Raw genomic sequence first — 27,067 nt, forward strand, 5'->3', positions numbered from 1 at the left:
TGTCCTCTCTCATTTCCTTGAGCAGTGGGGTTTGTAGTTCTCCTTGAAGAGGTCCTTCACATCCCTTGTAAGTTGTATTCCTAGGTATTTTATTCTCTTTGTGGCAACTGTGAATGGGAATTCACTCATGATTTGGCTCTCTGTTTGTAGTTATTGGTGTATAGGAATGCTTGTGATTTTTGCACATTGATTTTGTATCCTAAGACTCAGCTGAAGTTGCTTATCAGCTTAACGAGATTTTGGGCTGAGATGATGGGGTTTTCTAAATATACAATCATGTCATCTGCAAACAAATACAATGTGACTTCCTCTTTTCCTAACTGAATACTCTTTATTTCTTTCTCTTGCCTGACTGCCCTGGCCAGAACTTCCAATACTATGTTGAATAGGAGTGGTGAGAGAGGGCATCCTTGTCTTGTGCTGGTTTTCAAAGAGAAGGCTTCCAGTTTTTGCCCATTCAGTACGATACTGGCTGTGGGTTTGTCATAAATAGCTCTTATTTTGAGGTACATTCCATCAATGCCTAGTTTACGGAGAGTTTTTAGCATGAAGGGCTGTTGAATTTTGTTGAAGGCCTTTTCTGCATCTATTGAGATAATCATGTGGTTTTTGTCATTGGTTCTGTTTATGTTATGGATTACATTTATTGATTTGCGTATGTTGAACCAGCCTTGCATCCCAGGGATGAAGCCAACTTGATCGTGGTGGATGAACTTTCTGATATGCTGCTGGATTCGGTGTGCCAGTATTTTATTGAGGATTTTCGCATCAATGTTCATCAGGCATATTGGCCTGAAATTTTCTTTTTTTGTTGTGTCTCTGCCAGGTTTTGGTATCAGGATGATGCTGGCCTCATAAAATGAGTTAGGGAGGATTCCCTCTTTTTCTGTTGTTTGGAGTAGTTTCAGAAGGAATGGTACCAGATCCTCTTTGTACCTCTGGTAGAATTTGGCCGTGAAACCGTCTGGTCCTGGACTTTTTTTGGTTGGTAGGGTATTAATTGCTGCCTCAATTTCAGAGCTTGTTATTGATCTAGTCAGGGATTCGACTTCTTAATGGTTTAGTCCTGGGAGGGTGTATGTGTTCAGGAATTTATCCATTTCTTCTAGATTTTCTAGTTTATTTATGTAGAGGTGTTTATAGCATTCTCTGATGGTAGTTTGTATTTCTGTGGGATCGGTGGTGACATCCCCTTTATCTTTTTTTGTTGCATCTATTTGATTCTTCTCTCTTTTATTCTGTATTAGTCTGGCTAGTGGTCTATTTTGTTGATCTTTTCAAAAAACTAGCTCCTTGGATTCATTGATTTTTTTGAAGGGTTTTTTGTGTCTCTATCTCCTTCAGTTCTGCTCTTAGTTATTTCTTGTCTTCTGCTAGCTTTTGAATTTGTTTGCTCTTGCTTCTCTAGTTCTTTTGTGATGTTAGGGTGTCGATTTTAGATCTTTCCTGCTTTCTCTTGTGGGCATTTAGTAATATAAATTTCCCTCTACACACTGCTTCAAATGTGTCCCGGAGATTCTGGTACGTTATGTCTTTGTTCTCATTGGTTTCAAAGAATATCTTTATTTCTGCCTTCATTTCGTTATTTACCTAGTAGTCATTCAGGAGCAGGTTGTTCAGTTTCCATGTAGTTGTGGAGTTCTGAGCGAGTTTCTTAATCCTGAGTCCTAGTTTGATTACACTGTGGTCTGAGAGACAGTTTGTTATAATTTCTGTTCTTTTACATTTGCTGAGGAGTGTTTTACTTCCAATTATGCTGTCAATTTTGGAATAAGCGCAATGTGGTGCTGAGAAGAATGTGTTTTCTGTCGATTTGGGCAGGAGAGTTCTGTAGATGTCTATTAGGTCCGCTTGGTCCAGAGCTGAGTTCAAGTCCTGGATATCCTTGTTAATTTTCTGTCTAACATTGACAGTGGGGTGTTAAAGTCTCCCACTATTATTGTGTGGGAGTCTAAGCCCCTTTGTAGATCTCTAAGAACTTGCTTTATGAATCTGGGTACTCCTGTATTGGGTGCATATATATTTAGGATAGTTAGCTCTTCTTGTTGCATTGATCCCTTTACCATTATGTAATGCCTTTCTTTGTCTTTTTTGATCTTTGTTGGTTTAAAGTCTGTTTTATCAGAGACTAGGATTACAAACTCTGTTTTTTTTGCTTTCCATTTGCTTGGTAAATATTCCTCCATCTCTTTATTTTAAGCCTATATGTGTCTTTGCACATGAGATGGGTCTCCTGAATACAGTACACCGATGGGTCTTGACCGTTTATCCAATTTGCCAGTCTGTGTCTTTTAATTGGGGCATTTAGCCCATTTACATTTAAGGTTAATATTGTTATGTGTGAATATGATCCTGCCATTATGATGCTAGCTCGTTATTCTGCCCCTTAGTTTATGCAGTTTCTTCACAGCATTGATGATCTTTACAATTTGGTATGTTTTTGCAGTGGCTGGTACCAGTTGTTCCTTTCCATGTTTAGTGCTTCCTTCAGGAACTCTCCAAGGGCAGGCCTGGTGGTGACAAAATCCCTCCGCATTTCCTTGTCTGTAAAGGATTTTATTTCTCCTTCGCTTATGAAGCTTAGTTTGGCTGGATATTAAATTCTGGGTTGAAAATTCTTTTCTTTAAGAATGTTGAATATCAGGCCCCACTCTCTTCTGGCTTGTAGGGTTTCTGCCAAGAGATCTGCTGTTAGTCTGATGGGCTTCCCTTTGTGGGTAACCCAATTTTTCTCTCTGGCTCCCTTTAACATTTTTTCCTTCATTTCAACCTTGGTGAATCTGACGGTTATGTGTCTCAGGGTTGCTCTTCTCGAGGAATATCTTTGTGGTGTTCTCTGTATTTCCTGAATTTGAATGTTGACCTTGCTAGGTTGGGGAATTTCTCCTGGATAATGTCCTGAAGAGTATTTTCCAATTTGGTTCCATTCTCCCCGTCACTTTCAGGTATACCAATCAAACATAGATTTGGTCTTTTCACATAGTCCCACACTTCTTGCAGGCTTTGTTCGTTACTTTTCACTCTTTTTTCTCTAATCTTGTTTTCTCGCTTTATTTCATCGAGTTGATCTTCAATCTCTGATATCCTTTCTTCTGCTTGATCAATATGGCTATTGATACTTGTGTATGCTTCACGAAGTTCTCGTGCTGTGTTTTTCAGCTCCATCGCATCATTTATGTTCTTCTCTAAACTGGTTATTCTAGTTAGCAATTCGTCTTTTTCAAGGTTCTTAGCTTCCTTGCATTGGGTTAGAACATGCTCCTTTAGCTTGGAGGAGTTTGTTATTACCCACCTTCTGAAACCTACTTCTGTCAGTTAGTCACATTCATTCTCCATCCAGTTTTGTTCCCTTGCTGGTGAGGAGTTGTGATCCTTTGGAGAAGAGGTGTTCTGGTTTTTGGAATTTTCAGCCTTTTTGGGCTGATTTCTCCCCATCTGCGTGGATTTATCTACCTTTGGTCTTTGAAGTCAGTGACCTTCGGATGGGGTCTCTGAGTGGACGTCCTTTTTGTTGGTGTTGATACCATTCCTTTCTTTTTGTTAGTTTTCCTTCTAACAGTCAGGCCCCTCTGCTGCAGGTCTGCTGGAGTTTGCTGGAGGTCCGCTCCAGACCCTGTTTGCCTGGGTATCACGAGCAGAGGCTGCAGACCAGCAAAGATTGCTGCCTGTTCCTTCCTCTGGAAGCTTCATCCCAGAGGGGCACTCGCCAGATGCCAGCCAGAGCTCTCCTGTATGAGGTGTCTGTTGTGGGAGATGTCTCCCAGTCAGGATTCATGGGAGTCAGGGACCCACTTGAGGAGGCAGTCTGTCCCTTATCAGAGCTCGAATGCTGTGCTGGTAGATCTGCTGCTGTCTTCAGAGCTGCCAGGTAGGGATGTTTAAGCCTGCTGAAGCTGTGCCCACAACTTCCCCTTCCCCCAGGTGCTCTGTCCCAGGGAGGTGGGGTTTTATCTATAATTCCCTGACTGGGGCTGCTGCCTTTTTTTCAGAGATGCCCTGCCCAGAGAGGAGGCATTCTGGCCGCAGCAGCCTTGCTGAGCTCAGCATCATCTGTTTTACAACAAAGTGCTATTACAATTTACTGAGGAAAGAATGACCTTTTCAATGAATGGTGATGGTATAAGTGGTTCGTATCCCCTACCTTGCACCATTAATGAAAAGTTAATTCAAGATAGGTTTATCAACTAAGGTAATAATGTTTCCAGAAGAAAACAGAAAAATACCTCCATGACTTTGGAACAGAGAGGATGTCTTAATTTTTAAGACACAGAAGCATTAGCCATTGATGAAAGATGACCTCACTGATGAAAAAAAGAGACTAATGAAATTGACCTCATTAAAATAACAAACATTAGAAGCTACTAATAAGAGTAAAAATGTAGGACTCTTATCCAGAATATATACAGAATTCCTACAATTTCAGTAACAAGACAAACAACCCAAGAGAAAAAGAAGTTATCCAAATGGCCAGCAAGCATATGAAACGGTGTTCAACATCATTAGCCAACAGGTAAATGCAAACAAAAACCACATAAAGAGATATCACTACAGATCTGCCAAATGGCTAAAAGACTGGTAAAACCAAGTGTTGGTGAGTAGGTAGAACAAGACTCTCACACGTTGTAGGTAGGAGCATAAAATGGTACAACTTTGGAAAACAGGCTCTTTTAATGAGTTAAGCATGCACCTACTTTATAATCTAGCAATTCCACTGCTAGGTGGAAAATGGCTGTCCACAAAATGCCATGTATAAGAATAAGCATAGCACCCTTTATTCATATTAGGTTAAGAACTACAAACAATCCAAACGTCGAATCACCACAAAACAGGTAAATGTGGCATATTCATACAATGAAATACTATACACACACACACACACACACACACACACACACACACACACAGAATGAACTACTGCTACAAACAATACAGAGGGATTATCATGAACATAATGCTGAATGAAAGGAGCCACACATAAAATATGACACTTATATGACCTTTAAGAATAGGCAAAACTAATCTATGGCGATTACAGACAGAATAGTGGGAGGTAGAGGGATGGGGAGATGGATAGAGGGCTCATTGACTGAGAAGGGCACAAGGGAGCTTTCTAGGGTACCACGGGTGCATAAATATGTAAAACTTCTGAAGCTGTACACGTAAGATTTGAACATTTTAGTGTTTGTATATTTTAGCTTAATAATAATAACGATAATAATAAACTTACATTCCCAACAACTCCATTTGCCTGCTTTTGTTTCTGTTGCTTTGACTGTGGTAATAGCACAGGTGTAGGTTTTTTTTTTAAAGGTTTCTTTTTTTTTGATTTAGCAGTTTTCTTGGGTCCTTTACTCTTCTGTTGCCATCCTCCTTTTGTCCTGTTCTTGTTAGTTTCACCCTGCTGTGAATCATAACACGTCACACTCGTAAGTTATAGCAACAGATTCAATTGAAGGTTGTAGTAATTTTTAGGTGGAAATAGCTAAACTGAATTACTCTCCCAGAGCAATATAAGTCAATTGGAAAAGTAAATAAAATATTTCTTTCACTAGGAAAAATAGGTTCGGAAACCCAAGTTTTTACCCCATCTTCTGCTGGCTGTTCCTCTGCAGCACAGATGGACTGCTCCTTTTCAAATACTTCCTGGGGGGGCGGCAAGAAGAGAAATACAAAATCTGTCAACCTATATTTATCTTTCAGACAAACAAAGCAATCTTTCAAACTGCATTTTTATTAAGTATTTTTAACTGGCTACAATTGAGGAAGAAGGAAACGTTTAGCAATTACTAGCTGATGAATGTGTGCCTATGCAGGTAGATACCTTCTAAAGTATCTCACATCTGTCTTGAAAAAGTTTAAGTACAGTCTACTCAAGTTTACAAATGCAGTAAGGATACATACAGTAAAAATATTTTTCTAAAATTTCACTTTTATTCTAATAGCAAGCAAACATTGAGTATTTTAATGTTATGAGAATATATACTATTTTCTGCATTAAAACCTTGACAATATGTCAGTGTGATGTGCGAAATAACAACAACAAAAAAAACGCTTGAGACTAGTATTAGTTTATTCACTATTGTCAGTGATACTGCTTATTGGACCTGAGACCTGAGACTAAGAACTGAATCATCACAGGTGGAGCACGGTGGCTCATGCCTATAATCTCAGCACTTTGGGAGGCCAAGACAGGAGGATAGCTTGACCCCAGGAGTTTGAGACTAAGATGGGCAACAGAGCGAGACCCCATTATCTACTAAAAAAAAAAAACCACCAAGAAAATCTACATATCCTAAAGCTATATCCACCAACCATACAATCCATTTAGAATCAGTACAGAACCAATAAATTTAGGATTTAAGTCCCAGTAAGCATCTATACTAGAAGACGACATGCAGGCTGTGTTTAATAAACTCCCTAGAATTATTAAAGCTAACAAGTAAAAACAGTTATAATTGTTAGGCTCTATACAATAAAAACAGCCTAATTCAGGAGTCAACTCTGAACAGTCCACACCACTTGCCTTTTTTTTTTTAAAAAAGACAGTGGTCTTGTTATGTTGCCCAGGCTGGTCTTGAACTCCTGAGCTCAAAGGATCCTCCCACCTCAGCCTTCCAAGTGGCTGTGCCACTGTGCCTGCCCTGCCACCTGCTTTTTAAAACAAAGCTTTACTGGAACATGACCACACCCATCTGTAAGTTCAGTAGTTGCTACAAACACTGTATGACTTATAAAACCTAAAATATTTACTATCTGGACGTTTAAAGAAAAAGGTTGCCACTCCCTAGTCTAATCATATCATAACTTCCTCCTTTCACTTATTAGCTGGGTTCTGATACTTGATTACTCCAAGGTACAGTTCATACAAGAATGGGAAGATAAAAACAATTCTTTTCTTTACTCCAGGGCAGTTCCATTCTTTTTCTACCAATTACTCCAGAAATGTCAATAGTTCAAGACCAAATTTTTGCTCATTTTTCAGGCTGGGAAGTCCAAAGGATTTGGGTAGTCTAGATTTGGATTCTAAACTCAATTTTAGCATTGGTTTCAGTTCCTCTTCTCCCAGGAGGCAGCTCTCTCACCTAGAGTCCACGACAAATGCTTCCTTATCACTTGCTATAGTAAAACCAACATCTTTGATTCAATATATCCTACTACAAAACGTGATTTTCAGGCCGGGCTTGGTGGCTCACACCTGTAATCCCAGCACTTTAGGAGGCTGAAATGGTAGGATCACTTGAGGTCAGGAGTTCAAGACCAACCTGGCCAACACAGTGAGACCCCCATCTCTCTAAGAAAAAAAAAAATTATGTTTTTCCTACCAGCAATTTTAGGCATGGGATATAAATGTGGCATGTATTTCTTGCAGATGCTCAAAAACCTCAGAGAAGGAAGCTAAAATCTACCACTAGTTGAATAAATTGAGTCAAAATACTACAGTCTCTACCAGTTGACTCAGGAGAAAATATAAATAATAGAAACTGAAAGCCAGGCATGGTGGCTCATGCCTGTAATCCCAGCACTTTGTGAGGCCAAGGCAGGAGGATCCTTTGAGCCCAGGAGTTTGAGACCAGCTGGGCAGCCTACAGAGACCCGTACCTCTATTAAAAAAAAAGAAAAAATTAGGCCAGGCATGGTGGCTCATGCCTGTAATCCCAGCACTTTGGGAGGCTGAGGGGGACATATCACTTGAGGACAGGCATTCAAGACCAGCCTGGGCAACACGGAGAAACCCCATTTCTACTAAAAATACAAAAAATTGGCTGGACATGGTGGTGCACACCTGTGATCCCAGCTACTCAGGAGGCTGAGGTAGGAGAATCATTTGAGCCTAGGAGGCGGACGTTGCAATGAGCCGAGACTGCACCACTGCACTCAAGCCTGGGTAACACAGTGAGACCATGTCTCAACAAAAAATAAAATAGGCCGGGCGCAATTGCTCATGTCTGCAACCCCAGCATGTTGGGAGGCCAAGGTAGGTGGATCACTTGAGGTCAGGATTTCAGGACCAGCCTGGCCAACACAGTGAAACCCCATCTCTACTAAAAATACAAAAATTAGCCGGGCGTGGTGGCACGTGCCTGTAATTCCAGCTACTAGGGAGAGACTGAGGCAAAAGAATCACTTGAACCTGGGAGGCAGAGGTTGCAGTGAGCCGAGATTGCACCACTGCATTCCAGCCTGGGTGACAGAGCTAGCTAGACTCCATCTCAAAAAAAAGATGAAGGAAATATATGCAAAATGATTGGACTGGATTTAACAAAAAAGCATGAGACAAGTACCAATCTACATTTAAGTGCATATATGTACGTATGCACTATAAAGATCCAGATGGTAAATATGAGCATGGAGAAAGACAGAAGACACACAACAACAAGATTATGCATTCTGGTCATTTGAGGCTGACAAGGGGTTTTCCTAAAGAAAATGAGAGAGATGGGCTGAGCGCGGTAGCTCACGCCTGTAATCCCAGAACTTTGGGAGGCCAAGGCAGGTGGATCACCTGAGTTAAGGAGTCCAAGACCAGCCTGGTCAACATGGTGAAACCCCAGCTCTACTAAAAACACAAAAATTAGCCAGGTGTGGTGGCATGTGCCTGTAATCCCAGCTACTCGGGAGGCTGAGGCAGGAGAATCACTTGAACCCAGGAGATGGAGGTTGCAGTGAGCCAAGATCACGCCATTGCACTCCAGTCTGGGAAACAAGGGTGAAATTCCATCAAAAAAGAAAAAAAAAAGAAGGGAGGGAGGGAGGGAGGGAGGGAAGGAAGGAAGGAAGGAAGGAAGGAAGGAAGGAAGGAAGGAAGGAAGGAAGGAAGGAAGGAAGGAAGGAAGGAAGGAAGGAAGGAAAGAAAGAAGGAAATGGGAGAGAGAAGGGATCCATGACAAAAACATCATTTAGCTCTACAGGTATACATGCATTAGGCTACATACAGGGATGAGCCTCAAAATGAATCATCTCGAAGTGGTGGGATTTTAGGTAGTTTTAATTTGTTCCTATACTTTTCTGCATTGCTTAAATTTTTTCCAGACAACATAAATGTTTCACATTATCAGGAAAAAAAAATGTTATTTTTATTGTAATTCTTAAATTTTGAAATGAAAAATAAAAGAGTCAATTCTCTATAGAACTGACTAAAAAGGAATAGGTGATGAAATTCTCATCAGTAACAACTTCTGTATAGCACTTCACAGCTCAAGAACTATATCCACATTACTTTGTTATGATTATGTTTTATAGAGAATTAAACTATCACACAAAGGATTATTTTCCAGGTTTTTTTAGTGTATGTGAAAACTGTCTCATGAAAATTAATTTAAAATTTCAAAAGAGTTAATAGAATTTGCAAAATTAGATCTTGGTATTACAACAGTTTTGACTTTGAGAATGAGGGAAATAAATATAAAAGCCTTGACACACAACTCTTAAAGCATAAAAATACAGATAAACTACTTACAGCCATTGTTTGCCTTGTCAACTTAACCAACACTGTAACTAAGGATCCTACTGTGATGTTGTTGCTATCTTCATCATCTAACACTGTTAAGATGGAAGGAAAAAAAAACAGCAAAAAATAAAAATCAAGTTCTATGTTAATGAAAACAGCAAAACTTAGCTTACCCAAATTAGTTTGGCACTTCAGTATTTCAAGCATGTTATATTTTAAATTTGTTAAAAAAATAACTGATTGACTACTCTGTATAAGGCTCTCCAGTAGATGCTTTTAACAATTAATTCATTTAATCCTTAAAATAGCTCTACTAAGTATTTCCACTTTCAGAAACTGAGGTTTAGCCAGGGTTGGTGGCTCATGCCTGTAATCCCATCACTTTGGGAGGCCAAGGTAGGCGGATGGCATGAGCTCAGGAATTCGAGACCAGCCGGGCAACATGACAAAACCCTGTCTCTACAAAAAATACAAAAATTAGCCAGGCGTGATGATGCACGCCTGTAGTCTCAGCTAGTCGGGAGGCTGAGGTGGAGGATAGCTTGAGCCTGGGAGGCGGAGGTTGCAGTGAGCCCAGATCGTACCACTGCACTTCAGGGCAACAGAGTGAGACCCCATCTCAAAAAAAAAAAAAGAAACTGAGGTTCAGAAATAAAATAAAATACCCAAACCCACACAACACCTGCATTTGCACACTAAGCTTCAAACCCAGGTTTTTGAAAACACAGTATAATGTGAGACCTACCATAACACAGTTGTCTCACAGTGACATAAAAATAGGGTTCTGTCACCCTATTAAACTGTGCAAACCTTACATTCACAAGATTTTACCTGTATGATCAATGTCTGCCTGAAAAAAATAATGAAAACTAGTATTCCTAACCACACTAAAGAGACTTATTTTTTTAAAGGCAAGAACAAATATATCCTCTTTACACTAGAAAGCACTTTTGAAAAAGTATTTTTTCAATAAATGGTACTAAATACATGTTTTTGCAATTATTTAATTTTTAAAACTATATTTCCCACACATATCCCCAAAAACTCTACTATAAAGTTAATAAAACAAAATAAATAAAAATAACTCAAATATACCTTCCATTCAAATGTGATCATTAATTCATTTTTTTCTACAGATTTTATATGTAAGATAGTTCTTCTTACATGTTTTTACCTACAGTTTTAAGTTTGTTACATTTACTTTTCATACTGGTCTGGCATTTACTAACATACCATCAGTTGAAAAGAATGGCCTCCAATAATCTACAATTGCTATCTCCATTACTGGCTATAAGGTGCAGCAGCTGGGTATCAACAAAGGGTATAATATCCCTTCTTCACCCTGGAAGTCTCCATTATCAAAAATCAATTCTGGGCCACATATTCATCTACATTTTTCATTTTGCACAGCTGTATGTGCACAAGCACGCCATGTGAAATAACCACATGAATGCTGACCTGCTGTTTGGTGCTTTAAAGTGAAGAAAACGACTACAGGAGATTCTGTTACAGATTCTAGCAAGGTAGGGAAGGAGATCCACCATCTCCAGCATTATTACCATGCAGATGCCCGTTTCCTGCTTCTATACTTCTTCTACTCCTCCTTCACCAACTATAGCACTATTATTACATAATTAGGCAGCACTGTAAAAATATAAATAAACTGTCTACACAAGATGCTGTGGAGTGGAACACATGGTAATATTTGTCAGTGAGGCTGAACACTCTTAAATTTCTACTTTCTGTAAGAAAATCTCTTCTAATATTCATTTTTCTAAGAAGCATGTACTTTTGGCCAGGCATGGTGGCTCACGTCTATAATCCCAGCATTCAGGTAGGCTGAGGTGGGTGAATTACCTGAGGCTGGGAGTTCGAGACCAGCCTGGCCAACATGGTGAAACTCCGTCTCTACTAAAAATACAAAAATTAGCTGGGCATGGTGGTGGCACACGCCTGTAATCCCAGCTACTTGGGAGGCTGAGGCAGGAGAATCACTTGAACCTAGAGGTGGAGGTTGCAGTAAGCCAAGATAGTGCCACTGCACTTCAGCCTGGGCAACAGAGCGAGACTGTCTCAAAAAAAAAAAAAAGAAAAAAGAAAAGAAAAGGGTATACTTTTAACAAAGTATCTCTAAGTCCCAAAATTTTTATTTGGACAGTTTCATTAAATCAGCACAGTCCTAAATACAGCTTTTAAATTAGTATTTTTAAAGTCTGAAAACTCATGGCCCCACAAGGCAACCCCAACTCCTCACCAAAGCAAACCAAGTTTTTACAACACATATGCTACACTCCAGCCAAACTGAAACCAGACTGCACAGTTTGCCTTCCTTTCCCAAACATGCCAATCTTTGGCAGCCATTCACCTCTCCTCAATTCCTATTAGAATACAAGCTCAATAAGCAGAGGCTATGTCTTACCACTGCTTCCCCAGCACCTAGAAGAGTGCACAGCATTCAATATTTGCTGTATAAATAAATGGTACAACATCTGTGTCATTCACTTTAACACTCAGCATATGTTATCTTGGTTTGTGTGTGTGTTTTTAATTTTATAAAGACAGGGTCTCACTATGTTGCCCAGGCTGGTCTCGAACTCCTGGGTTCAAGTGATCCCCCTGCCTTGGCCTCCCAAAGTGTTGGGATTAAAGGCATGACACCACTGGGCCCAGCCCTTATCATTTTTTAATCCTATTGCTTCAACTAGACAATAAGCTCTCTTTAAAGACACAAACCAGGCTCGGTGGCTCACACCTATAATCACAGCACTGCTGGAGGCCAAGGCAGGTAGAGCAGTTGAGCCCAGAAGCTCGTAATCAGCCTGGGCAACATGGTGAAACCCTGTCTCTACTAAATATACAAAAAATAAAATTAGCCAGGTATAGTAGTGTGCACCTGTAGTCCCAGCTACTCAGGAAGCTGAGGGAGGAGGATTGCTTGAGCCTGGGAGGCAGAGGATGCAGTGAGCCAAAATCGCACCACTGCACTCCAGCCTGGACGACAGAGTGAGACCCTGTCTCAAAAATTATTTATAAATAAATAAATAAAATAAAGACAGAAACCATTATTAATACATCCCTGTATTCTTGGTAACTAAAAGAATGTTCTCATAATAGTAACTTAGCAAATGTTAAAGCTCAGACCACCACCACAATGAAAGAATGGAGCAGATAGTCTCTAATTCTCTCAGTATTCTAAGACCATTCAGATATTGAAATAGAAACACAGGGCAATTACATAGGTAGAAAAACAGCCTTTATTTTTTTCTGTCAAAGAAAATATAGAGATAGGGCAAGAAAAACACATGAAATGTGGCATAAAACACAGTAATTTTCAATATTTAATTAACATAAATAAGTTGGGTTTTAAAAATTTAATTTTAGAACTAGACAGCTATTTCTTTCATACTAATATACTTCAAATATCTCATTCTTTTATTATGCCTGGAAGTCTTGATCATTCTTTGGAAAGTTAAGAAATTGCTAAAAGTTGAACTACAGAACAGAGTGCTCAGACTTCATCCCATTATGAGGGTAATAAAAGTAGTACTCTATCAGTGTTCTCAAACTATTAGGTATAAATCATTTTCCAACATAGTAAATCTGACAGGTAAACTACAGTTCTGCAAAGTTTAATAACAAGTTATGTTATTAAGTACAGTGTTTTGAGAATCCTGAGTCAAATAAATGAGAATCAATCTATCAAAAGGGAAGCAATGTTCAATAGAGAAATCTCTCACTTACCCTGTGATTTTATATCCATGGTCACATATGGAAAACTCCCAAGGACAGCCATAACCTCTTCATATTTTTCATCTTCAAGGAAGTGCAGTAGAGTGTGACGATCTGATTCTTTTAAACTCACCAAATCCTGGATAGTTTTAATTTTATACTGAATAAAAAAAAAAATACATAATTCCCTAACTCACAAAGCTTTTCATAAAAAGAAAATTACTCACATGTTAACCACAACAAAATCCAGCAACTTTTAGAAAAATGTTGATTAATGTGTATTTCAAAGCACAAAATAACGATATGGCATTTCATGACCTTTTTCTCCAAGAAAATTTAAATTAAGAATTTTTAAATTATAAAGTTAACACAGGCTTATTTTTTAAAATTAGAAAAAATAAAGTTGGAGGGAAAAAATAAGAATCTTGACTCAACCAAGAACTTTGTCAATTGATGTCCTCAGTTTATTTTCAATTGTATTAACAAAAACCTTTAATTAGCAATTAATAGGTTTACTATTAACAAACCTTTAATAATAAACGTTTACTTTTACCTAATAAAAGTAAAAATAAACCTCAATAAAGGTGCACCTTCAAAGTTTTACTATGCAATATTCTCATTTTTGTTATTCTTAAAATATAGCTGTTACTGCAGTAACATCCATCTTGGCAAAATGGTTACTTAGGAGCGTGTTCTTTAATTTTCCAGGTGTTTGGTGCTAGTTATTTTTCACTTTCAAAGACACAGATTAGATCATGAGGCATGTAAAATCTCTGCTTGTAGATTCTGAAGTTTTTAATTATGACTTAACATATAATCAAATTTATAAGGGGAACAGGAGTACTTAAATTTCCAACATGCATTTATTAATTCTACATTAATATACTATCAAATCCAATGTCTATTCTCTGCTAGCTTTATCTATCATATACAAAATAATGTTTAAAATCTCCTACTAGAATTGTAACTTCAGTTTCTTGTATTTCCTCAAGTTTTTCATTTACACAAATTTTTGTTATACCTTAAGATTCATTATCATGTTTATACTACAGATTATATATTCTAAATAATAACTGTCTTTATTTGATTTATTAAATGTTTTTGTTGTTCATGTTTAACCAGTAAACAATTGCCCAACCTTAAGCCAAGAATAAAATGACTGGAAAGTAGACAGTACATTTATTTTTGGTAACATAATATAAGGAACTAACTGTTGATTTTTTAAATGCACCAACCCCCAAAATAGTAAAACTACTTACAGTAGTAAAATACTATAAAACAGCTACCTAGTCAAGAAAATGTTAACAGAACCACCTGAGAGAAAGTTTTAGAATAAGACATTCTAAATCTAAAAAATGCATAGTGACCATTTCCAGAAAACTTTTATTCATGTTACCTTTAAGTGACAGGACAAACTGCTGAAAACTGACTTTAAAGTAGCAAAGAATTACCTTCTTATGATTAGAAACCCGTCTAAGATTGTCCTCTTCAATATGAGGGAGCTGCAGAAGGGGAGACTTAAATTGCTGAAGTCCCTGAACGGCCATCTGAGAAAGCTTCATGCAGTTTTCTAGGGATGCCAAAGTTGGAGCACGAAACTCCCTTTCTTAGAAAGAATAGGAAAAAAAGAAACAGGGCTGCACTTTTCACATGTTCAGGAGTATACAATTCATCACAAAAACAAAATTCACACTAAATCCTTAACACCTCAAATTTGAGGATCATAGTAAGATTTTCCTTTAAAAGTTACCAGAGAAGACACTAAAAATATACAAACTTGATCTAATGAACATTTTCCAGCAACAACCATTGATTTAAAAGAAAAATCATTTGCCTCACCTCAAATAATAGTAAATTATCAGACATTAACAGTATCACCAACATATGACACCATGACAAGAACCAACATCACCCATAACAACAAACCATAACCATTATCCTTTTTTGAGGGCATTCCTTTCCATTACTGACCACGAACCCCCTCATTCTTTTCCTTCCATATCCAAAAAAAAAAAAAAAAAAGGGCTAGGTGCCTGTAGGCATGTGGCTCATGACTGTAATCCCAGGTCTTTGGGAAGCTGAAGTGGGAGGATTGCTTAAAGCCAGGAGTTGGAAACCAGACCAGTCTGGGCAACAAAGTGAGATCCCACCTCTACACAAAATGTGAAGTTAGCTCCGTGCTGTGGTATGCACCTGTAGTTCCAGCTACTTGGAGAGCTAAGGTAGAAGGACTGCTTGAGCCCAGGAGTTTGAGGCTGCAGTGAGCTATGATTACCCTACTGGACTCCAGCCCTGATAGATGCTGTCTATAATTAATTAATAAAAATTACATGACATATGAATCACTATTATATCAGTTAAAGAATTATTTCAAATTCACTGTTAGAAAAAATAATGACCTAACTCAAAAATTATTCAAAGAAAAAGAAATTTTAAATCTTTGCAAACAATTGAACAATAAAATAATTAAATTATCACACCTGTAATCCCAGCACTTTGGGAGGCTGAGGCGGGTGGATCACAAGGTCAGGAGTTCAAGACCAGCCTGACCAACCTGATGAAACCCCATCTCTACTAAAAATACAAAAATTAGCCGGGCATGGTGGCATACGCCTGTAATGCCAGCTACTTAGGAGGCTGAGGCAGGAGAATCACCTGACCCTGGGAGGCAGAGGTTGCAGTGAGCCAAGATCGCGCCACTGCACTCCAGTCTAGGTGACAGAGTGAGACTCTGTCTCCAAAAAAAAAAAAAAAAAACAAGAATTAAAATCAAAAACACAGTGACCAGCGCTTTGGGACGCTGAGGCAGGTGGATCACGAGGTCAGGAGATGGAGATCATCCTGGCCAACATGGTAAAACCCTGTCTCTACCAAAAATACAGAAATTAGCCAGGTGTGGTGGTACGCGCCTGTAATCCCAGCTACTCAGGAGGCTGAGGCAGGAGAATCGCTTGAACCCAGGAAGCAGAGGTTGCAGAGAGCCAAGATTGCACTCCAGCCTGGGCAACAAAGCAAGACTCCATCTCAAAAAAAAAAACAAAAACAACAACAAAAAAAACCCACAGTGAGCTGTGATATAGACTTTAAATAATAGAAAATATAGGAAAGAAATATGAAAAGACATGGGTAAAACTGAAGAAGCTCACTGAACTGGCAGACAGAAGTCTTGAGTACCCATAAATCCTAAAATATGAAGTATAATCTGCATATGCTTCCAAGAAAAAGTATAACATAATTAACTATATTTCCTCCTCACCTTCACGGTTCCGGGCCATTACTATTAGTTGGCAGATTACATTAACCATTTCTTGAAGTAGGGCAGGACACTTTTTTAGCATGAATTGCTGATCTGCAAAACAATAAAAAACCTGAAACAGATCATTTTAATTTTACAGTTAAAGCATCTTTATCACTGTGGCCCAAAACTAATATTAAAGTTATGCCACAAATATTTCACATGATCTCAGAATTTTACAGATTGAATGGAAAAGTTTCTCCTCAGTATCACTATATCAAAAATCAGCCATAAAACCCTAGCTCAGATTAGACGTTTCAAAGACAAATTTTTAATATCATAATGTTAGGCTTAATAAACCAACTCCCAGCAGGGCATGGTGGCTCACGCCTATAATCCCAGCACTTTGGGAGGCTGAGGCAGGCAGATCAACCAAATATGTCAAAATAAATATGTCAACTAAATACAGGGGGAGAGATAAGAGACGTAGAAGAGAAGAGAGGGCAACTTACAGAAAGAGAAAGACTCTTTCACTTATACTGCATATAATAGTTAACTATTATTAAGACCACATTAACCTACGGATTTGGTACTCAAAAATGATTTGTTTCCTGCTTCTTACAGATAAGTAAAAATGGAGATGCTTATGTATCTGTACAGAACATTAGCAACAGAATTACTAGTTAATTCAGTATTTCAAAGCAACTCCAATGATATTGCCTAAATAGTGCTCCTTCATTCCACCATAAGCATCCTGTCCTATCACCAATTACTAAGCATCACATGGCCTTGTTTTCAGAAGCATTTAATTGCATTACTGCCTTAAAGGAGGTGGGGGATGGTAGGATATCATTCAAAAAGAACATTTATTTCCTAGAGGTAATAACTGTCTTTTAAAACTTTAATTGAAATAATGTCAGTGAAAAAGAGATAGTTAATGACATCCCTGGAAACACTGTTGCCTCAATCAACTACTTTTCTTTTAAGTAGAATACATGGCTTCAAGTACTTATGAAGCTTTAAATAACTATAAAACAGACATTATTGGTAACCACCGTTGGAGGAAGCTTGTAGATGGTGAGGTGAGAGGTGTTGGTTGTTGTGAAATCCATTTTGCTCCCTCCAAAAACTTACAAAGTCCTTTAAAAAAAATCGTTAGGAACTTTTGTATGATCTGCAGTTAACTAAACATTTCTTATACAGAGCATTCTCTCACCTTGAAACACTAAATTTTAACACTTGCCAAAACGTCTGGCTTACTTAGATCTTCAAACCATTTGTGAAGTAATTATGTAGCATACACATTTCTTTTTTAAAAAGTCCTTGAGCAATTATTTGGCCAAAAAAGAACAGCAACAAAACACACTGCACCACCATGCTATGGTTTGGGTCTGTGTCCCCACCCAAATCTCACATTGAATGGTAATCCCCAATGCTGGAGATGGGGCCTGGTGGGAGGTGATTGGATCAGGGGGGTGGAGTTCTCCCTTTGGTGCTGTTCTCGAGATCCAGTTCTCACAAGACCTGGTTGTTTAAAAATGTGTGTCACCTCCCCCATCTCTCTCTTCCTCCTGCTCTGGCCATGTGAAGACGCCTGCTCTGCCTTTGCCTGCTCTGGCTTTGCCTTCTGCCATGAATAAAAGTTCCCTGAGGCCTCCTCAGCCATGCTTCCTGTACAGCCATCAGAACAATGAGCCAATTAAACCTCTTTTGTTTATATATTACCCAGCCTCAGGTATTTCTTTAGAGCAATGCGAGAACAAACTAATACACACCATTAAGTCTAATTAAATCTGCTGCTTTCATCCCACTAAAACTCTGTAGATACCAGAATCACAAATACCTTCTTCAAGGGTCTCAGGAATTTTCATTCTAGCAAGATGAGACAGTAAAAGAACTCTGGCCTTCAGGCTATATGGGCAGGTAAGTGGAGGCTCATTCTTCTTTAAATTAATGCTGCCAATTTCTCTGATTAGCTAGAATAAATAAGATAATTATTCAAAAACACGCTTTTTTAAAAAAAGTATTCACTTTAATACTTAACTGCTCATCGGGGGATTTGGGAAATTAGCCTAACCTGTGGTATTAGAATATTATCCGTTGGTCTGCTTGTGGCATCTTTATTATACTGAGGATCAAATTCAGAAGCTCCAGCCAAAACCATGATAAGACCTAACAAAACAAAAGAAATATGAAGGTAAATAAATATGCTCATTTATTAATTCCCCTTCCTGAGATACTTAATTCACTTGAAAGTGAAGCACTTTTCTAAACATGCACAATGCTAAAAATTATCTGAACTCCACTGACAAGTATTCATTTCTTCCATAAAAAAAGTAACATCTCGCTTTTTAAAACGTACACAGTATCAACCACCACAAGCGAACAGAAGTATAGATCAAATACAGCACACCAAAGCAACTGGAGACATTAAAATCACTGAAAGTTCCACAGAAACTTTCTATAGAACATTAGTATTCTGTGTGGTATTAATAACTTATGTGAAAAAAGGGAGCCCTATGGTTAAATAAAGCTGAAAATAATGTCAACAAGAGTTAAAGGTTTCTTTACTACATGACTTCTCAAGGTCTTGTGTAAACTTAATATGCATTGTAATTTTCCAAAAAAATTTTATTATGGAACCCAAGAGGATTTTGTGGGAATACACATGATTAAAACCTACAGGCCGGTGGTGGCTCACTCCTGTAATCCCAGCACTTTGGGAGGCCAAGGCAGGCAAATCACGAGATCAGGAATTTGAGACCAGCCAGTTCGAGACCAAGCTGGCCAACATGGTGAAACCCCATCTCTACTAAAAATACAAAAATCAGCCAGGCATGGTGGTGCATGCCTGTAATCCCAGCTACTCAGGAGGCTGAGGCAGGAGAATTGCTTGCACCCAGGAGGCGGAGGTTGTGGTGAGCTGAGATTGCGCCATTGTACTCTAGCCTGGGAGACGAGAGAAACTTTACCTCAGAGAAAAAAAAAATCCATGTAAGGTACTCACAAGGCAGGATAGTATAGAAGTTAAGCGCACAGACCTTGGTATTTTGTCACTTCCTAGCTAAATGACCCAGGACAATATTCTTCATATCTGTGTATCTCAGCTTCTTCATAGGTGCCTGACACACAGCAAGCACATTACTTGTGTGAGCTATTACTATTACTACTCTCAAATGTTTACTTGATAACAACTGTTCCTAAAACAGCTAAAATAACCTAGAATGTGTAAAGAAATCCACCAGCTAAACAATGTTTCTCTGACAAAGCTGTGTAAAGATAACCACCCTCAGAAAAGAAACAGAAATCAAAATGATTGAGGTAAAAAGCACACTTAAAATTATAAACATGAAACATTTTCATAAGGGAGTAAGTTTCTGTATTAACATTTCAATCCAGCTTTAGGAAGAGTAATATTTTCGATAAGGCAAAGTAGTATTAACTCATTCAGAAATGTAAAATCTGTTCACACACAGTCATATATGACCATGAGAAGTCTCTCTCATTACTAAGAAAATTAGTAAAACTGCCAAATCCAAAATACAGAAAAGTCCATTTTGGTCCCGGAGACACAATTTAAAACTTACATTCTTTTATTTATTTTTTTTTAAAGAGGGATGGAGGAGCATCTTTGATTTTTGCAGAGCCATCATTCTGAAAGGTAACACTCTATCTCCCAAAGATAAACTGCAAAGTTTGCTTTACAGAATCAAAGAAAGTGAAAATAGTATTTTTTCTTAAATTTTTAAATAAGAACTGGGAATGAAATACTCTAGCAGTTTTCTTTCAACACACCTAAGACTTTTTATTATTTTACTACAATTAATACAGTATAACATAATGGTTTAAGGCTCAAGAACCAGACTGCCTGGGTTCAATCCTGGATATCATTTACTGTGTATCCTTGAGTGTGTTACTTTTCAGTGCCTCAGTTTCCTCATCTATAAGATGTACTGTAAAACAGCACTTTTACAAGAACATAGTAAAAATTAAATGAGTCAAGACACGTACAGTAACTAGCAGTGTCTGGCATACAACAAATAATAAATGTTAGCTAGAATTACAAAATTTGCACGCATAAGGCTTATGGTAAAATTTCCAATGAAATATATGAGTAAATGTGAATAATGAAAATATAAATTAAAAAATGTGATAAAGGGTGCTGGCATTTTTCTCTAGCTTTAATTATATAAATTAACTATTTATAAAACTATACAACAGAATCTCACCAGTATAGAGTTAAGGAATATATATCAACCCCACATAAGTGAGTCACAAAACAATGTGATTAATAGTAAAGTTACTTAAAGTTTACTTACGTTTCATATCCATATTTCGGGTTTTATAAACAAAGTATGTATAAATCTGTGTTGTGCGTATTAGAATCTGGTCTCCACTATAGCGTATTGAGCGATACCACCAAGAGCCCTAAAACACAAATAAAATTAAACAAGAAAGAAAGTATAAAAACTCTGATAGGCTGGGCAAGATGGCTCATGCCTGTAATCCCAGCACTTTGGGAGGCTGAGGTGAGAGGACTGCTTGAGCCCAGGAGTTTGAGACCAGCCTGGGCAATATAGTGAGACTCTGTCTCTACAAAAGAAAAAGAAAAATGCAAACATTAGCTGGGCATGGTGGCACACGCCTCTAGTCCCAGCTGCTCAGGAAGCTGAGGTGGGAAGATTGCTAGAGCCCAGGAGGTCAGGGCTGCGGTAGCCATGATCACACTACTGCACTCCATCCTAGGTGACAGAGGGAGACTCTGTCTCAAAAAAAAGCAAAACAAAACCCTGATAAATGTTAAGTTTGAGGCAGAATATGTTTATGGTCAAATCTTCTAAATATTCATAAAACAATAAAAATACCTGAGTCTTACAACAAGCACCTCTTTCTTGCATATTTCAAGTGATTTCTTTAGCAAATATTTATACTGTCTGAAGCCTAAACACTAACCTAAGTCACTGCATATATATAATTAAAACATTTACCATTTTGGATAGAAATTCCTTAAAGACCAAAAAGGGATAAAACTACCCACTGCTATAAGCACCAAGCTGGTTCTTGACACATAGCATGTCTTCAATAAATACTTGATAAACAAATGTAGGCATAATTTTACAAGTGACATGAAACTTTCATTCATATTACTTAATATGATTGGATTCTTGCAACAATCCTTTGAAGAAGGCAAAACAAACAACTTAATTATTAGGCTCACTATGTGACTGAAAGGAACTCCAGGATCAGAAAGGACACAAGTCACAAAAGTAACAAATGGTAAAAATCAAACTGTATGGTATCTCCGCATTATAGTATTATACAGCTGTTTTAAAAAATGAGGCTGTTCTATATGTTGCATCCCCAATATATTAAGCAAAAAAACAGAATAATGCATACATACAGTAAAATCTCATTAAAGGTTTTTTAAAAAATTAATGTGTGTACATAAATGCATAGAAAAAGATTTGAAAGAAAAAACACCAAACTTCCCAATGATTCCTAAATAAATGAAGTTGAGGGTGGTAGTGCAGGAAGACTTTCATTTTAAACTTTAAATATATCTGTGTCAGCCAGGCATGGTGGTTCACACCTGTAAGCCTAGTACTTTGGGAGGCCGAGGCAGGATAACTGTTTGAGCCCAGGAGTTTAAGACCAGCCTGGGCAACATGGCAAGACCCCATCTCTACAAAAAAATAAAAAAATTAGCGGGGCATGGTGGTACACACTTGTGGTCTTAGCTACTTGGGAGGCTGAGGTGGGAGGATTTGCGTGAACCCAGGAGGTAGAGGCTGCAGACAGCCATGTTTGCACCACCTTACTATACAGCAAGACCTTGTCTCAAAAATAAATAAATAACAAAAATAAAATTAAAATGGACAGTTTCCCTGTATTTAAAATATATACACATATATGCATGTAATACATATATACACATACATGCATGTCATACATATATACGTCACACGTGTTACACATACACGTGTGTCATACATATATGCACGTGTCATACATATATACACGTGTGTCATGCATGTGTACACATATACGTATGTCATACATATATACATACACACATGTATACATATGTATATATGTATCTGTGTTAACTCAGTTGTAACTTTTGTGATTTTTGTTTTTTTCTTTGAGACAGAGTCTCGCTCTGTCGCCCAGGCTGGAGTGTAGTGGCACAATCTCGGCTCATTGCAACCTCTGCCTCCTGGGTTCGAACCAGCATGTCCGACTAATTTTGTATTTTTAGTAGAGACAGGGTTTCACCACGTTGGTCTCAAACTCCTGCCCTAAATTGATCTGCCCGTCTCAACCTCCCAATGTGCTGGGATTACAGGAGTAAGCCACTATGCCCGATCAGTTGTGGGTAATTTTTGAATTGGGAGGATATACACATCATGCTCAAGTAATGTCACCTTTGGAAGACCTTTAAAAGTATAGTTATATAATTTTTTTTTCAGTTGGGGTCTCACTCTGTGGCCCAGGCTGGAGTGCAGAGGTGGGGTCATGGCTCACTACAACCTGAAACACCTAGGCTCAAGCGATCCTCCCACCTCAGCTTCAGTCGCAAGACTCTTAAATTCAAGGATCAATGGGTTATATTCTAACATACATTTAAAATGTTATAGGGAGACTCCAAAACATGTCAATCTCCTTTCCAAAAAAAAACGTTAACTTAAAAAGCTAGAACTTACCACAACAACTGGAAGGATAACCATAAATGCCAATCCATATACAAGTAAAACCTAGAATTGAAGAGAAAAAGAATTATGGCCTTCGTCAGGTAAATTAAAACAACATCCATGAATTTATTTTGAGGCTTACAATGGGGGAGCCACTATTAAAAGGATTCCTCATGTATTATCTTGTTTAATCCTTATTCTCAAACTCCAAGAGGAAGGTACCATTATTACCTTCCTTTTGTAGGCAGAAAACCTGCAGTACACATTGGTTACATAACTTGTCCTAGGACACAACTAGCAAATTGCACAGCCAGGATTTGAACTCAAGTAGTTCAGCTCTAGAGCCTATGTTCATATCCACTATAATAAATTACCTTTTGTTATTTACTGCCACAATACAGATTAACACCAGCAAAACATTTTTGTAAATTACATTTCTCTTCCAGTCAGGCAGGTACTTATACATCTACAACCTCTCAGTAGTTAGTGCCCTGGGAACAAATGAGATAAGAAGCCCCTGGCCAAAGGTTCCTTTAGCTAAATATCAAGAAGTCACTTCATAATGCTGACTAGCAATTTTTACCTACTGATTTTTCTCCTATTACTTGATCCTAAATCTGGTAGTAACTTATGCCTTCTCGACTATTCCTACTAACCAGAAGCATGACAAATAAGCTTATGCAGCAACTGTATACCCCATCAAGGTAACCAATTTTAATCTGCCAGAAAATAACTTAATAGCCATTTTCAAAACAAATTACAGACTGTGTGGATTTTGTTTTTATTGCCTCAAAGACAGCCTTTAGACAATTATTTTCAAGAAAGTTGAAGTAGGAATGTATCCCTGAGTAAGATAATTCTTGACATTTTAGGGTTGTAGTACTATCATTGATTGAAGTCTGATATCCTACCTCCTCCTGAAATACCATATGGAATACATACAATTTAATTTAGCATACATTAAAATTAGGCATAGTGCTCATGCTTGTAATCCCAACACGGTGGGAGGCTGAGGCAGGCAGATAACTTGAGGTCAGGAGTTTGAGAGTTCAAGACCAGCCTGGCCAGCATGGCAAAACCCCATCTCTACTAAAAATGCAAAAATTAGCCAGGCATGGTGGTGGGCACCTGTAATCCCAGCTACTCGGAGGGGGCTGAGGCAGGAGAATCGCTTGAACCCAGGAGGCAGAGGTTGCAGTGAGCTGAGATCATGCCACTGCTCTCCTGCCTGGGCAATAGAGCAAGACTCTGTCTCCAATGAATGAATGAATGAATGGCACACCAGTATTTTCTTTGTAATAGTTCTTCTTGTAATTACCAAGACAGATTGTACATAACAAAAATTTTGTCTGATACATCATAATGTATCTTATTTAAATGCACTCACCAGAATTGAATTTTTCTGGTCAACTATCCAAGCTGGCAGGGCAATTCCAAAGCTTGTGGCTGAAATAGAAAAAATATCAGTTTCTGAAGAATCTCTACTTTCAGTTTTAATAAATATATCAAATATATTTGGGATCTATAATACATCCCAGAACTCTCCCCCACAACACAAAAACAAACTTTGAGAAAGATTATCTTATTAGTAGGCCCCCATTACACAAAAGTTCAGGGATATAGTTTATATCCGAAACTTCAAATTTTTCAAGGAAAAAGAAACCCTGTAAGCACAAATTCCTTCTCTCAAGAAAATATAAATTATTTTATATGTCCTAAGTTTACATAAACACTATGAACACATGAGAAAATGTGAAGTCAGTAAAGAAAAATAGATTTTTTCCTCCAAAATCAACTAGTAATTGGAAATGATAGTGATTACCCTTCTCTCCGGATCAACTTAAATTATATCTTTCAAACTAGTCTTTAGAAAGAAAAATAAAGCAAAAATTAATGAGAGCTCAATTTATCTATGTTAAACTCCATGTGAGTATAAGTTTAATAAGAAAATAATATTATTCCTTTAATCTGGTTAACATTTTTATAATATATACCATATCGCCAATATTTTAAAATCATCATTTACCACACCTTGAGGCCCATCTGGATTTCCAAATTCTTCCCAATTTTTCCGGGACTCTTCATCAGTTAAACTAGCATCAAAAAAACAAAGTTGCAAAATTAGAAAGCCACATCTGAAAAACAAGTACTCATATAGACAAACTCCATTAGCCAACCAACTCATTTCTTAGAAGATACTGATTCCATGAATCAAGAAAAGTTTCTCTGAAATCAGGAGAAAGGGAAAGGGAAGAGCAAGAAATGGTGCATTAACAGAAAATGCTAACTATTGCATCTTGATACTAATTCCTGGTTGGCCCATGGTTCTCAAGCTTAACCAGTTCAACCAGATCAAACCTTAAAGGCAACTACATTTTCCAAGAAGGCAGGGAGAATTGTAGGGGATTTTTTTCCCCTTATACTCTCATATATTTTCCAAAATTTCTTCAATGAGCATGTTTATATATTAATAATGATAAATACACATTTTTTAAAAACATAAATTTAATTCATAATGGTAGCTTCCCTACAAAACAATAGCATCACATTCTGAAAGAAACAAATGACCACCACATGTAAAACTCCATTGTGCGGGTAAGGTAATTTGCACTGTGCTAAGATCATAATTTTCTCCTAAGCCAATTGCCAGAAGAACTAGGAAAATTTCTCCTAAACAGCAGCTTCCTAACCCAGGCAATGTGAAAGTTACAGAGTAATTTTAGATATCTAAAATGTAACCCCTGACTTTGACAATGGCTCAAGGTACAGAGTCAAGAGTAACTTTATTCCAGTTCCCAGTGAAGATGTTAAAAAGCATTAAAATAAATTCCCAATTCCTTAGAAAAATATACAATGTAGTTAAGGAATATAAGGCAGAAACCACCCCACCAACACACACGCTCAAAAATGACCAATAACATAACAAGGAAGACATTCTTGGAGACCAATTGGTAAAAGATCTTGCATATGGTCAAATCTAATTTTAACCGTACTTCTACTTCTCAAAACTTAAGAGGCAATGTAGTTTCTATTTAACAAAACTCCAATCTGAGATAGGCAATGCAGAAATACCTTTATAAAATAGCAAAAAGGACATTCAGTATTTTCAATGACTTGAAAATATTTTTAAATTTATCAATTTAGTCATTTATGCAAACAAGTCCCTTGATATCTTTAATCCTTATTTAATTGTAACTCCACTTACACTATTTGATGAAAGGCCACAGAAAAATACAGGAGCCAATGAAAAGCATTACTAGACAGGTTGCAAGTTAATAAGGAATAGTGCTAAGATTTTCTTTTCAAAATTGAGGGATGTTTCTCAAAAATTTTGTCCTAGATTCCCTGTATAACTGTCCACCCAACTCAGAGTTTTAGCTTGTTTCTTTCACTATTGTCTTGTAATTGGATCCTTCTGCCCAAAATAATCATCTCTGTCCCCTTCTGCCTTTGTGATTATGCAAAACAAACTGCTCTGTCCTCTATACAATACTCCCAGATTTTGCCAAATAAAGCATAGCTCACATCAGAGACACTCTGATTTTGCAACCTACACAGACATACGAGTTATGATTACATTAACTCACTCATTAAACTGACGTCTACAACTGCTGTGTGATGGGAACCATGTTGAACATTCAATCTAATAAAATAAGTCAGCAACTTAAAGTCAGTTTAAGAAGCAAATGATTTTTTGTTACTTAGTATTTCAGTATAATACCACTTCTAAGAGTTAAAGTACTTAAAAGCTGTGTAATTTTAGTATAATTCACATTTAACAAGCTTAAACAAGATCAATGATGCTAACAGAATTTTTGAAAATTCAATGAGTATAGTTTCCTAAACATGATTATATCCCTTAACTTTTTTGGGGTGACAAGGAGGACGATTATAGATTCCCTTATGAATCTAAGGAAATCTATGACCCCTTTGCCCTGGGAAAAATGCACATTACAAAGACAC

At 37.6% G+C, this 27,067-nt stretch overlaps 1 protein-coding gene across 5 annotated transcripts in view; it reads right to left on the reverse strand.

Moving 5' to 3' along the window:
- The window catches only part of SEC63 (SEC63 homolog, protein translocation regulator), an 82,665-nt gene that overhangs the window by 16,734 nt on the left and 38,864 nt on the right, over window positions 1-27,067 (reverse strand). For all 5 annotated transcript variants that reach the window (XM_009242125.4, XM_054556905.2, XM_054556906.2 and 2 more), the window contains 12 exon segments: window positions 25,136-25,197; window positions 24,492-24,550; window positions 23,117-23,167; window positions 20,732-20,840; window positions 18,490-18,584; window positions 18,256-18,388; window positions 16,434-16,526; window positions 14,629-14,783; window positions 13,190-13,337; window positions 9,458-9,540; window positions 5,584-5,643; window positions 5,228-5,401 (listed from right to left, as the gene is read on the reverse strand). In XM_009242125.4, coding sequence (XP_009240400.1) covers window positions 5,228-5,401; window positions 5,584-5,643; window positions 9,458-9,540; window positions 13,190-13,337; window positions 14,629-14,783; window positions 16,434-16,526; window positions 18,256-18,388; window positions 18,490-18,584; window positions 20,732-20,840; window positions 23,117-23,167; window positions 24,492-24,550; window positions 25,136-25,197 — 1,222 coding nt within the window.

Source organism: Pongo abelii, chromosome 5 (assembly GCF_028885655.2).
Source record: "Pongo abelii isolate AG06213 chromosome 5, NHGRI_mPonAbe1-v2.0_pri, whole genome shotgun sequence".
Classification (NCBI taxonomy): Eukaryota; Metazoa; Chordata; class Mammalia; order Primates; family Hominidae; genus Pongo; species Pongo abelii.